Source organism: Oratosquilla oratoria, chromosome 29, assembly GCF_046742065.1.
Source record: "Oratosquilla oratoria isolate Oo_2021 chromosome 29, ASM4674206v1, whole genome shotgun sequence".
NCBI classification, from domain to species: Eukaryota; Metazoa; Arthropoda; class Malacostraca; order Stomatopoda; family Squillidae; genus Oratosquilla; species Oratosquilla oratoria.
The window spans coordinates 18,596,246-18,609,757 of record NC_134805.1 but is presented as its reverse complement, the minus strand read 5'-3'; the positions used below and the strand labels follow the sequence as shown (position 1 = coordinate 18,609,757).

At 38.8% G+C, this 13,512-nt stretch overlaps 1 protein-coding gene across 3 annotated transcripts in view; it reads left to right on the top strand.

The window, feature by feature from the left end:
- Positions 1-335: 335 nt before the first annotated feature.
- The window catches only part of LOC143040626 (transcription intermediary factor 1-alpha-like), a 74,013-nt gene continuing 60,836 nt past the window's right edge, over positions 336-13,512 (top strand). For all 3 annotated transcript variants that reach the window (XM_076211802.1, XM_076211803.1, XM_076211800.1), the window contains exon 1: positions 336-1,277. In XM_076211802.1, the coding sequence (XP_076067917.1) occupies positions 479-1,277 (799 nt within the window). In that variant the 5' untranslated portion in view covers positions 336-478. The remainder of the gene's footprint in view (positions 1,278-13,512) is intronic.

Here is a 13,512-nt window from a genome sequence, read left to right as displayed (position 1 = left end):
AAAGGTCCAAGAAAACCTTTTATATCTAATCCCTAGAGTCACCTTCGAACATGTATATTATTGGAATGCCATAGTATGTAAGGCTAATAACATTACTATTATTAAATGGAAGCATGTTTGTTGTCATTTGAACTACCGCTAGTCAGGGTGACCAACGATCGAAGTCAGGTTATATTTTTAGTCTGGGAGCTCAATTTTTCATATAAATTAGTGGATTAATCACAAATAAAATAATAATTCATCATAGAAGCCACTATAAATTGTTATATCATCTTATTCTTCAAATTCCTTCAAGGCCAACAAAAACAAAGCCATGTACCCTTGGTACGCCTGACTTCCCACAATTCCCAAGCTCCGGACGACAACAAGAGTCATGTCGACCAAAGCAAGGAAGACGATTTCATGAAAGGAGGCAATGTAGCCATGAGTAGTATTCCTTGTGGTCGGAGAATCTAAAGGGGATTGTCACAGTGTACAAATGGCGGAGCCACACGTTGACCTACAGCCCTTAGCGGCTTTAGAAAACCTGGTTAGTGTACCCATGGTGGACGCAGCTCAGTGTGATGGCGGCTCGAGCAGTATTGGAGGGGAACAACAGCAGCCGACGACGCCCGAAGCAACCATGAGAACTCCTGAGGAGGCACCCATTGAGGATCACACATCCCAGAGTGCTTCTCAGACAAGTAGTGATGCCACTGAGGAAAATATGGCAACTGAAGAGGCCAGCTCGGCTCTTCCTACGAACTCTGAAACTGAATCCGCCTCCGCGGCCCTGACTGCTGAGGAGCCACTAAACACAGCAGAACCAGTGCAAGACTCGGGTCTCGTTGACAATGAAACTTCGTACGATACTGAGACCATTACTTCTGGTGCAGCGTTTAGTGGTAATGATTGGGTGTCTGCCCCAGGTGATGGGGAGGGAGAGGCAGATAGGGGGAGTGCAAGTGCAGGTGGGGAAGAGCGGACTTCTCCTCAGCTTTCAGAGTCTGGGCAGCTACAGGAAGAACAAACCCCTTCGGCAGTGGACCAAGGAGATATATTGACATCAGACACCAGTGGGTCAAATGGGGGTGGGGAAGGACGGGTGTCACGCGGTACAGTGGCAGCAGATCACGATGGCAAATTGACGTGGGACACAGTGAAGTGCGTATTTTGTGATGGTTTTGTGGTGGAACAGGAACCGAAACTACTACCGTGTCTTCACTCGGCGTGTAGCAAATGCCTGAGCCATGAAGCATCGGAACCGGAGATGAACAAGGATGATGACATTGTGGCGAGTAAGTATTTGTCAGTGTCCAGTGTTGTAGTAGATTTAAGTTCTTGTTCACTTTGAATTACTGAAGTACTTAGTAAGTTAATGATTTATGGAATATGGTATGATGTAGGGAGTAGTTCTGGTTTTGTTAAAACCATAATTTACTTGCCTCTAATTACTTGAGTAACTTGGGTATCCATCCTGCATATTTTTAAGACGAGTGTAAGTGTTAGTTGGAGACAACCACTGTATCTCGGGAGTGGTGACATCAAAATGTTTTGAAAATTTTCCTTAAAAACATTAGTGAATGTGTAATGTTTTATCTTAGCTGATAATTTTAGAATATTTAAAGTATGTTCAAAGAAGGTATTACCCACATGTTATATTGAGAATAGCATCAGTAGCCATACCAGGGATGATTCTGATCGTATGTGGAGTAAGATATCTCTTTGATCATGAGGATTTCTGCACTTGGCGAGTGCAGGCAGCTAAGGTGGGCCTCCGTTGTGACTGGTCATCTTTGTTTTTCTGGCATTGTGTATGTTGTCCAGGCAGTCTGTAGTAGTGCTGGGGTATCCTAGTGTTAGGGACTCGTCAAGTTTTATTTTCAGCTATTTGTCCCGCAGACACTTGAAAAGATTCTTGTGACTCTTATCAGCTCCTGGATTGTCTTTGGCATGGCATATGAAAGCAATATTGTTGTCATTTAGTGAAATTATAGATAAAGTTACCATAGAGGGTACAATATAATGAGAAACTGCAATTAGCGAGTCCCAAAACTCTTAGATTTTATTTGTATATAATCTTTTATATGTACTAAAGGACCTTTCCTTATAAGGAGGTAGCTTAAGAATACATGCTAATGTTATTAAAACCTGTTCAGTAACTCCTCCCATTTCATCACCTTTTAGATGAAGGGTTCCCCTTCACCACACTGCTTTGGTCAAAATTATTACAGTGAGGTACAGTTCTTCCAATATGGGGCCTAATAGTTGGAGCTAATTTACTCCCACCTTCGCTTTGGACCAGTCCAATGGGTATTACTCATTACTAGGGAGCTGTGGGTTTCCTGTGAAGGAGACCTGGGGAACAAATTGTTTGATTTCGCTTTATGGCAACCTCCATCTCCCCCTCATCCATTAAAGTATTATGAAGCAAATGTGAATATCTCCTTGGGCATTCTCATCCCTTCCATTTACAATCCCAGTCCATTCATGCCTATTGATTGCACTTATTACTCCCTGCTTAACAGATGTGCTTCATATATTCAAAGCTTCTTTCACTGTATTCATCCATTTCACTCTTAGTCATCCTCTCAAAATCACTTCTTATATTTTTGGTTTCCATACCCTGTCAGCCTTTCCTTATTAATTTTTGCACATGCCAAAATTACCTCAGCACTATATTTCGCACTTAATTTGTTCTTCAGACACCTATCATATTTCTCAAATGCCTCATCTGAAAAATATTCTCTTCCATTCATTCTTTTCAAAGCCTGTTCATATGTATATGGGCACTATATTCTTAGGATATGTTAGAAATATTGTAAGGTTTTCAGATAAGATACAAATTGAATGTTTAGTATTTTGGTAGAAACCAGTTATGTTTTTTCTTTAGTTGCAATTTTCAAGGATGTCCCAAGTTAATGCTTCTTGTCTGAAATTAGTAGGACCATGTACATGAGCTTCAGGTACTGTAGAAGAAAGGAGTTTTAAGATTAAAGTAGAGAATATTGTGAGGAGTGATACTTTAATGACACTCTTGCTTCTTAACTTGAAAGCCCTTGAACAAAAATATCATTTAGGTTTTTTGAGAGCTCTAAGGCTATCTTTGGTACTAAAGAAACCAAAGACAGTTAAATATTGTGAGGATTACTGTCCTATAAATCACAAATAGATTCTCACATCAGGATGTACATATGATGGTTTGGAATTATTGATAATATTGATATTCTTTGCTAAGAGTTTTGCTGACTGGAAACCCAAAGCCCTATAGTGACAGGCAACAGTCCTCCTAGATCTCACTGGGAAGAAACTTTGGGCGATGTTTGTGATGTATTCACCTTGGTCTTTGGATCATGTGTTGGACTTGTGATCGACAGCTATTTCCCTCCTGGAAGAGAGCTCAGAGCTCGTATGACCGATCTAATGTATTGGTGTGGGAATGTTTCTGTCACACCAGCTGAAAGTAAGGGAAAGGGATAAGTTGTCAGTTGTTTGCCCACCTAATGTGAAAAAGTGGAGGAAATATGGTTGAAATTGATAGATGTTGTCAGGGTGGGAGATTGAGTTGCCAGTCCTTACATCCAGAAATAGAAGTGATGATTTGTCTTTTGAAAATGTGTAGCAGGACGGCGATTCTGCTCTTTCATCGTGCAGCACCACCATTATAGCATGCCCCTGCCATTGGTTGCTGGAATTGAATATACAGCACAATCTTGATTAATGAGCACCTCATGTAATGAGCCCAAATTTTATTCGAGAATAATTACTTGATATTAATGCTTCGGATAAAGAGTCACGAGGAGACAGTGTTAGGTTCCTTGTATCCTACGCATGACTCACGCCCACCTAGGGTTAGCATTTTGTGCAGTTGATAGTATTTAGTACATTTTTGGGATATAACTGATTTTTTAATATTGAATTCATTTGAGTAAATATTGAAAGTATTTTATATTTGCCATTATTTCAGTAATGTTTATCAAAGATTGTAAATAGTAACAACTTATGACACCATTGTAACAGGTGGAAAAAAATTCAGTACAGATAATAAATTGTAACACGTTTGTTACAAACGCGGCAGTTCTGACAACCCTGCCCCTGCCTGCTTCTTGGTTTTTCTCAGTGTTTAGTGTTAGCATCTTAGTGTTGCTTGTAATCTTTTTATTTCAAGAGAGGGAGAGAAGAAGGTGGAGGGGAGTGGAGTATGTCAGGGATGGAATGGGTGGGAGTGGTTTCTATGCCTTTGTTTTTTGGCTACCTCCCTTATAAGGGGGAAAACCCTTTGGTATATGTATGTAAATGTATTGTATTAAATTTATGTTTATATTAGATAAATGTTCATTTATTATTTTTTTAATTTAAATTGTGCAAAGGAACCTGCTATTCAGTGGGAATGAAATTTTAAAATTAATATTTTTGAGGTTCAGAATGCATTAAATCTTATTCCTCTTATTTTCATGAGAAAATTAGATTTGATTGACAAGTAATTTGGTTAATGAGTGATTTCCTGGAATTACTTAAATTCGTCAGTTGAGGGCTACTGTACTTGTAACAAAAAGTTTGTATACACATTGTTGGTATGGTAACTATTAATGAGGGAAAGTATAACTGACATAAACTTTTACGATTTATCATTAGCATGATCAATTATTGCTGATGATGTGCACTGTATAGTATTTTTTTATTTATTCTAAATCAAGTTAATTCAGAATGTGCATGTGTCTTCCATGCTACATTTTAGAGGTTAGATTTTCTTGTAGGTTTTGCATAGTAAGTGTTTGAGAACACAAGTTAAACATGGAAATTTTTTGTTGTATATCTTGGATAATATATGTTTAATTAACATATCTTACCAGGTCAAACTTAGTAGTGGTGTTTTATTTCCATTTAGCTTGATTTTGTCTGGGTGGGATATAGTTCAACTGTCATTATGAGATTAGCTTCATCTTAATGTGAGATCACAAATGTTTTTTAAATAGATTATTAGAAAATTGTGCAAAACATGGATATGCATAATAGTCCGACATCAGGGTTATGTGAATTTATAATGTAAAAAAAAATCTATATAACAAGAGCTTTTTCCCCCTTACAAGAGAGGTAGCCAAGTCAGAGGCACATACCTATTCCCACCAACTGTATTCCACTCCCCTCCACCACCCATTCCACCTGTCCCATCTCAGCTCCTCTTGGATAACAAGTAATCCCTGCATCCGCCAACTGCTCTGAGTCAAACACAATGCAGCAAGACACAGTACATCCACAAGAAAGCCGCTTCACTTAATTGACGATTCCTCCCTTCTCCATCCCCTCATGCAGAAAAAGAGAAGATGGGGAGAAATCCCTTCAGGCTGTGTCAAAATATCATTCACACATAAGCACCCCGTATTCCCCATCCCTTCCTTCCTTCCATAACAGTATCATCCATACAATCATTCTCCAGTCATCCCTCTCTCCTGCCTTCTCCCTTCCTTCCTCAACAGACATTCCCCATTTTCTCAACATCCCCTTCACCCCCATTCAACCATCTCATCCTTGGTCGCCCCCACATGTTCACTCCATCCACCTCTCTCTTCCACACTTCTTTTACTAATCTTTCATCACTCATTCTTTCCATGTGTCCAAACCATCCCAATAATCTTTCATCAGCCCTATCTGCCATCCCCCTTTCCACTCCAGCTGTATGATTTTGGGATGAAATTTACTGTATCCTATTCATTGCTTCATTTGTGCTAGTAGGTAATTGTATTGAATTATGTATTTTCCTTCCTATGGTAATTTTACCTTGGTCTGTTTTAATTTGGAGTACTTGTAGAGCCTCTAAGGCAATTTTGGGTGTCATTGTCTCTAAATCCTTTCTTGAATTTTGTTAAAGTCGGAACAATGTTTGGTTTGTTAATTTCACCAAAACCATAGGTAATAATGCATGTGTACCCCCCCCCCACACACACACACCACACACATGAGTTCAAATCTAAATATAATAATTTGAAATCAAGGATATAGATTAACTTTGAACTGTACACGAATTTGAGTTTAGGTATGTTAGAAAATTAGAATATAGGAGGTGGGACCCAATGAGCGTTGCTTTCCTGTGTACTGCAATTTGATAAATACAACTTTTGTAGTGGTTAGGGAACACTTACCCCAGTGAAAATAAAGTTTCTGCAAATTATTGAAATCTCCCGAGACCCATGCTATACATGAAGAAATAACCCCTAGAAAGTACTTATATAACTTTCAGCAACTCAGAAAAGCATCTTAAACCAACAAAAAATAATGTGACAGTTGATAGTGGGCAGTGGACAGCAGGTTTTTACTAAAGCACAAATTGGTGCTCCAGAAAAGCCTGCAAATAACCAGACCCTTTCTTGTATGAGAAATCCACGAATCGGATAATCTGTGAATGCGGATCCTGTAGAAGTGTGTGTGGGACGGATGTATAATGTCATCACAGTGATGATTTCTGGTAAAAATTTGGCAGAACCATAAACAATGTGCCATATTTTTCCCATCAATATCAATGCCAGGTGGCCATGTTGGATCACTACTTGATTCAAAAATGGAAGGTTTTGGGAATCTTGGCCAATGTCTAACCTAACCCAAACATGAAATGCCAACACTGTCTGGTTTTGTTTTAGTACCAAAACAGCTGTATGGTGAAGATATATGATGCCCTGCTTTTGCCTCTTTGTTAAACAAGTTGAAGTCTCACTCTAAATATTATTAGTAACATTGCTTACTCCAAACAACTATGAATAACAAAGAAATGCCACATAGTGAGATGACTAAACCTTTCCTTTGGAAAAGAATGATAAAATTGTAGGTATTGTTGTTGATACTCGTATGACCTTCAACCCCTATATCAAAGATCTGCGAGTGAATATAAACCTACGAAAATCTGTTGCTAGCACAGGCTTTGGGAAATGGAAGGAAACTTACAGTCTTCAAAGAATCCATGGAATCACCCTTGACTATGTTCCCAGAGCATGGGTTCCAATAATCAGCAAAACAAACACTTTACAAATTATATGACATAAAGCATTGAAAATGCTAATAGGATGCACCAAAACTACCCCAATGTGACATCTGTATGCATGAAAATGATTAGTATTCAGTTCAGTGCTAAACCATGCAATCCAGTTGCCTCATTTCATTATATCACACAACCACTACCAGCAGAATGTAACAAAATGTGCCCCAGCAGCTTACTGCTTAAACATATACAACAACTTACCACACAATGCACCCACACAAAACATATTCACACCCGCAACACTTACCTCTTCAGGACAGGCCATTACACTTAATAGTTTTTTAACACCTAGACATAAGAATCTTATTGACACCACACCTGCATTCAAGAAACCATGAAGCTCAAAGACAATATCAACATAGAATAGGCCTGGCCACAGAATCAAATTGCTCTAGATGCAATCACTTCACAAAAGACTTCATCATACAATGCTCCACACTAACAATCCTTTGACAGTAATACAGTATTTTGTCTGAGCGACCTATTGGCCTGCCTGACAGCTATCGCTGGCTATCTGCTAGATATAGATTTCTTGCAAGAGACTAGGGGCAACAGATTTATTGATTGATTGACAGGGCAATCCATCATCGTTGAGGAACTGAGATGAGAGATGTGCTGGATATTTATTTAATGTGAGGGCACTTTACCAATTCATTATAAGGGGCAAGGATCATCCTTATATATGAAGGCGAGGAGCATATGCTAGGACAGGGGTCGGCAACCTGTGGCACATGACAGTTGACCCTGTTGCACCATTTGGTATTGAAAACTGGTTATAGTCGTTGAAAAATAACAAAATGTTACAACAGTACTAAAATCCATGAATTAATATTTACTGGCATCCCCATAGTATTAAAACGGTTCATATGAATTGGCATTAACTTGTGGACTGAAGAGCACTATTGGTATACAGGGTTCTACAAATCAAAAAAACTGGCACTGTCTCTCCAAAGTTTGCCAACCCCTGTGTTAGGATGTGCATACCAGTGACTGAAGCTGTCATTTTTGCCTTATGCACTTTAGCTGCTGGGGCAGGTAACTATCACTGCTGGAAATCAGAGACAGGTGTTGGATTTTCACCCACAACTAGGAAGATGCAAGTCCAGCATGCTTTTGATTGTACCTTACCGCAGAGAAATTTCACTATGTAGGAAGGTCCAAGGACTGTTGCCACCTGCTGTGAGGCACTGGGTTTTCCACTTTGTAAGATTTTTAGCACAGTTATAGAGTTTTGCTGAGTGAAAACCTATGACATGGCAGCTGGTTACAGTTCTTGGGTCATCTCATAGATTGCTTCGGGAAGAAACTTTGGACTGATGTCTGTTTTGTTATAGTGTAGGGCTTTTTCTATGCCACTGTCGTGAAGTGGAATGAGGGGAACCATTTCTGGATGTTAGCTTAACCACCTAGATATGTAGGCGTCACGAGATGCAAGTGGATACATTAGGATGCCAGTGTTGGCATCTTGATTATATATTTTTTGTAGTTGTACATAAGTTACACCCAGATTCTGTGAACTGGTTTGATCACATTTCTGTGTTTATTATTACTCATAGTAAAAGAGAATGAGTAATACAGCAGTGACTATATTTTATAATGTGAATAGTGTGATGCAACATACATATGGCAGCCAATACTGCGCAGGAGAATCTGACTCATACTGAAGTAGTTAATGTAGAAAAAGCGGAAGAAATACAGTTCAAGCGTTTAGATATCTTGGAACCAGTTTTGCAGGCCAAGTGTCTGTTCTCATTGGCCACACCTTCAGTGTTGATGGGTTTTGAAGGCAGGGATATAACTTCTGATGTTTGTCATCCAGAACCATCTTGCATAGGTACCTGTTGTTGGTCCACAATTTTCTGAATCTGTGGACAAAGATTGTTCCCTTAGGCATTCTTTATGGGGATCTCAAGACCTTGAAGGTAGTTTACATTGAAATAATGTTTGTATTATTTTCTCCATCTCTTCTCTTTTTGTTGTCATTGTAGATGCTCTTTTCTGTCTTTCTCCTTCTCTTCTACCTGTCCTTCTCCTTTTCTTTCTCCTTCTCTTGTCTCCTTTCTTCTCCAGTTTCTTATTTTCTTTTTTGTCTCTTTTTCTTGTTTTATCTCCTCTTTCATCTCCTCCCCCTCCCCCATCTCCTCCCCTTTTTATCCTTATTTTCCTCCTCCTCCTCCTCCTCCTCAATTCTAAACAAAACATAGAACTATATATAAGCGTAAACTTGACTAAAGATTCCTGCCAGGATCACATTTCAGCTCAATATCTGTGAACATGTTTTACTGAATATTAGATACAGTAGTCAAGGTGTGAGTGTAGGTTGTTATTGAATAATACAAGGATAGGAGTTGAGGATGTAGGTGAGGAGGTACACTTCCTTGTTTCTGTGCAGGGTACCAGATGACATTGCACTGTTCCCTGAACCAGTTCCATAGTCCAGTGGTGGATAGGTGTAGGGCTACAAGTATGTCACAAATTATAGTTGTTTGGTTGATCCAAATTTTGATACTCTTCTAGTGTAAAAGAAGGATAACAAAACACAGTTGCTCTTATATATTTATATGCCATTTGGTCAGTTGCTTTAACCCAATGGGCAACTTAACACTGTTTAGTGTAGGTAAAAGGAAGTTATACTTTTGTCTCACGTACTATTTCTGTTTAGGTTTGTTGCTTGTGCTTTCATGGATTCTGTATGTTTTACAGTTCTATAATATAATACCTGTGCTGTGTCTGGAGCTATGGCAGGTGCTATGACAAGAGGAAGAAACCTGTTTCAGGAAAATCAAATATTGTTTATGATGACATATAAGAACTACATTTTCGCTAAAAAGAAATGACTTGGGAAATATACCCTGGGTTGTGAATCGAAAGTTAAGGTATCTGGTAGACTAATGCTTATCCAGACAATGTAGACTACCAGTAGTTGTACCTAGTCTTACTTCATAATAGAGGTTGAGGCGATGGCAGTTTGAACCCTGTCACTGGCGAGTTGATCCAAGGGCATGATATTATTAAATTTCATGCTACAAAGTCCTCTGTGTTGGGCACCATCCTAGCCTCCTGATAAGGAGAGTTTTGTAACATTAAATCAAATCATCACTGGTACTTTCATTAGAAGAGGAGTTACTGCGTAAATTATAGCTGGATGTTGAGCCTTCATTTAACATTCAAGTCTTAAAATTTTAAATAATAGTAACTGCTTCTGAGCTTGCACGGATGATGACGTCTGTGTCATATCTGCCACTTTATCTTAGCAGACATGAGGATGTTTTAGCTTTTGAAAGGAACTTGAAATTAAGATGATAATGGTAAGCAATGCTGATAATGATAACTGTTACTGCATGGTTTATTAGCATCAACATAAACATATTGTTGTGTACTGAAAATTCCTAGTCGTGCTTGTGAACCGTTACTATTTTGTGTTTATTGGGGTCTCCAAATATGAATGGTTTGCTATACAAACAAATTGAATAATGAAAATTTTTTCTGAAGAAATTTTAAGATTGCATTAGGAGCAGAAATTTGAACAATGAACCACAATTAGGCTGTATTTGTTATTTGATAACTATATTTACCATTGTCTGATATCAGTGTCTTGTCTTGTGTCTTGCGACACTGCTTCTGATCCAGGGCAGTGGACAGGATGCAGGGATGACCCGTCATCCAGGAGGTGCCAAGATAAGAGGGAGGGAGGACAGTGGAGGGGAGTGGAATATATAGGAAATGGAATGGGTGGGAGTGGCTTCTATGCCTTTTTCTTTTTGGCTACCCCCCGTGTAGGGGGAAAAAGCCTTTGGTATATGTATGTATGCTTTTATTGGGGTTTAGGTGGATTTTAGAAGCCATATTTATGTGATGGACAATTCCCTTAACAAATGGAGATCCAGAACTGATTATGGTTGTATTTAAAAACTCCACTGTATTTAGTATTTCTTCCAAATACCTGGAAATGGTTAAGAAAGTTACAGGATATTGGTAACACAACCTGATATGATTGCTACTAGGATGTATACTCAGTTGCACATACTGATGGCTAATTTTTAACGAATTATTTTTAACATAACAAGGGGATAAACTACAGGTCTGCTTTGCTATATAATTAGGTTATTTTCTGGAAAACCCAGTTTTATAGTAGCTTTTATTTATTTATTTTTTGTATTTATATTAATCATCCATCTGTGTTAGAGTAGGATCAATTCATGAAGGGATGCTTTTGCACTATTGCTGTCCCATCTTTTGATGTTCTTGAATTTTTTTTTAATTTTTCCTCGGATATCATTGTAGTGGGGAGGAGGTGAGGGAAGAATGCTACCACTGTGTTTCCCTGTGCATCATTAAAGATGACTAAGTGGGATGGAGTGAGGGGGCTAGGAATCCCCAACAATACTTCTTCTAAGAAAATGTCAAGGCATAAGAGAATCTAGAAGGAGGATTCCAACCAGAACCCTAGTTAGGTCATTAAATGGGCATGGAAGTGGTACAGATGAAAGTAACACGGAAGAGGTTAATACTATGTAAGAAGAGAGATGAATGTACAGGGATTTGTAGAGGGACACATTCCTGAAGTGATCACGTAATGATATAATCTCGTAAAGTAAACAGTTAAGATTTACTGTTGCTTACTTGATTTATTGCCTCGTGTTATTCTGAATTATATGTGTAATTTGAAAAAAAAAATACTTTTTTTCTTTTTAACTTCATGTTATTCCAAAATCTCGTTTCCTAATTTTCTAAATGTGTGAAAAATCAAGAAATCCCTGTATTAGTGTTGAGTAAAACAAAACTGAACGAGAAGGTTAAGGGGGGAGTTTTGGACCTTAGTGGGGAGTGTGTCAGGAATTGCATGAAGGTGAGGGAGTGAAGGAGTGGCATTGTTGGTGAATAATGAGATGGTGAGTGTGTGGTGGATGGAGTGGAGGGAAATGCTGTTGAGAATAATGGGGGCAAAGGTGATATAGGGATTGGGGATGTGTACATTTGTGAGTACGTATGATCCAGGTAGCGAGAAAAGTAAGGCGAAGGAAGTAATTTGATTGATTTGAAGGAGTATGTAGAGAGTTTTGTGAGAGTTGTAAATGTGATGTTGGTGGACATTAACACAAAAGTAAGAGTTGAGACGATAGTTGGAGTAACAGGATATGAGGTGGCAGGAAAGAGCAGCAGTGGAGAGATGTTGGAGATGCATATGGAAAAAGAAATGGTGGCAAACCATATTTGAGATGAAAGATAAACATGAATAAAAGTGGGCCAGGGCGGTTGGTGGGAGGGGTCACTAACCTCTGGTATGTATGCCAAATGTCACATGTGACAGGGTTGACCCTGGTACGTCAGCTGGTCGTGAAAACTTGTAGCATTGAAAGGTATCATCACTACTTCAAATAAACAAAATGTAATGACAAGATCAAACTAAAACCAGATCATCCAGGAATTAACATTTACTGGTATCCCACTTGTAAAATAGTGTATATGAATTGATATAAACTTGCGTACCATAAAGAGCTGTAAGTACAGAGGGTTCTACAAATCAAAGAAAGTGGCACAATTTCTTCCAGAGGTTGCTGACCCCTGGACTATATAGTGGCACCTAAATGAGGGATTAAATGTTCTAGATGTAGATATTTTCACAGTAGAGAAGAATGATATGGAAGCAGAGAGGTGAATTAAATGAAAAAGAGAGAGAATACTTTGCTGAAGCTGAGAGAGGTAGATGCAGTCGAGGATAAAGGAGAACCAGGAGAAGAGGAAGAATGGGTATGGGAAACAGTAGTGTTAAAACACATTTGTAAATATACACTTAAAACCCACTATCAGAGAAATAATATCAGAAGTACGGCAGATCCGTATATTTCGACTACAGATAGTAGTCGAAATATACGGATCTCCTGTACTTCTGATATTATTTCTCCGATAGTGGGTTTGTTTCAAGGAAGAAGTGCTAAATCGTGCAGAGACAGTATGTGGGATGAGGGTACAGGAGACGGCAAATGGTGGGATGAAATGGGGAGTGCATGGGTGGCAGAAAAGAATGAAGGATGGTTTAAAAGAAGAAATGGGGAAATTTATGAGATGTTTTATCGAGTCAATACTTTGGGAACCTTGATGTCTCTGTGAATCAAATTTGGACAACATTTAGTCTCCGTTTGAGAATTTTGAGAATTTTTAAATTCTATCCTTCATTTTCCATTGCCAAGTTTAGCACATAATATTTTGGCAATAGACAGAACAAAATCTGTAAATTATGTCACCCAGTTGATGAGGTGCACATAGTGCCAGGATAATATGAAGAAACTTTGCCCCAAAAAACCAATTGATTGATTGATATGTGAGGTGCAGGGATGACCTGTCATCCAGGAGGAGCCAAGATAAGAGAGAGGGAGGGGGTTGAATGGGAGTGGAGTATGTGGGGATGAAATGGGTGGGATTGGATTTTATGCTTTTGGCTTTTGGCTACCTTTTGGCTACCTCCCTTGTAAGGGGGAAATAGCCATTGGTATATGTATGTG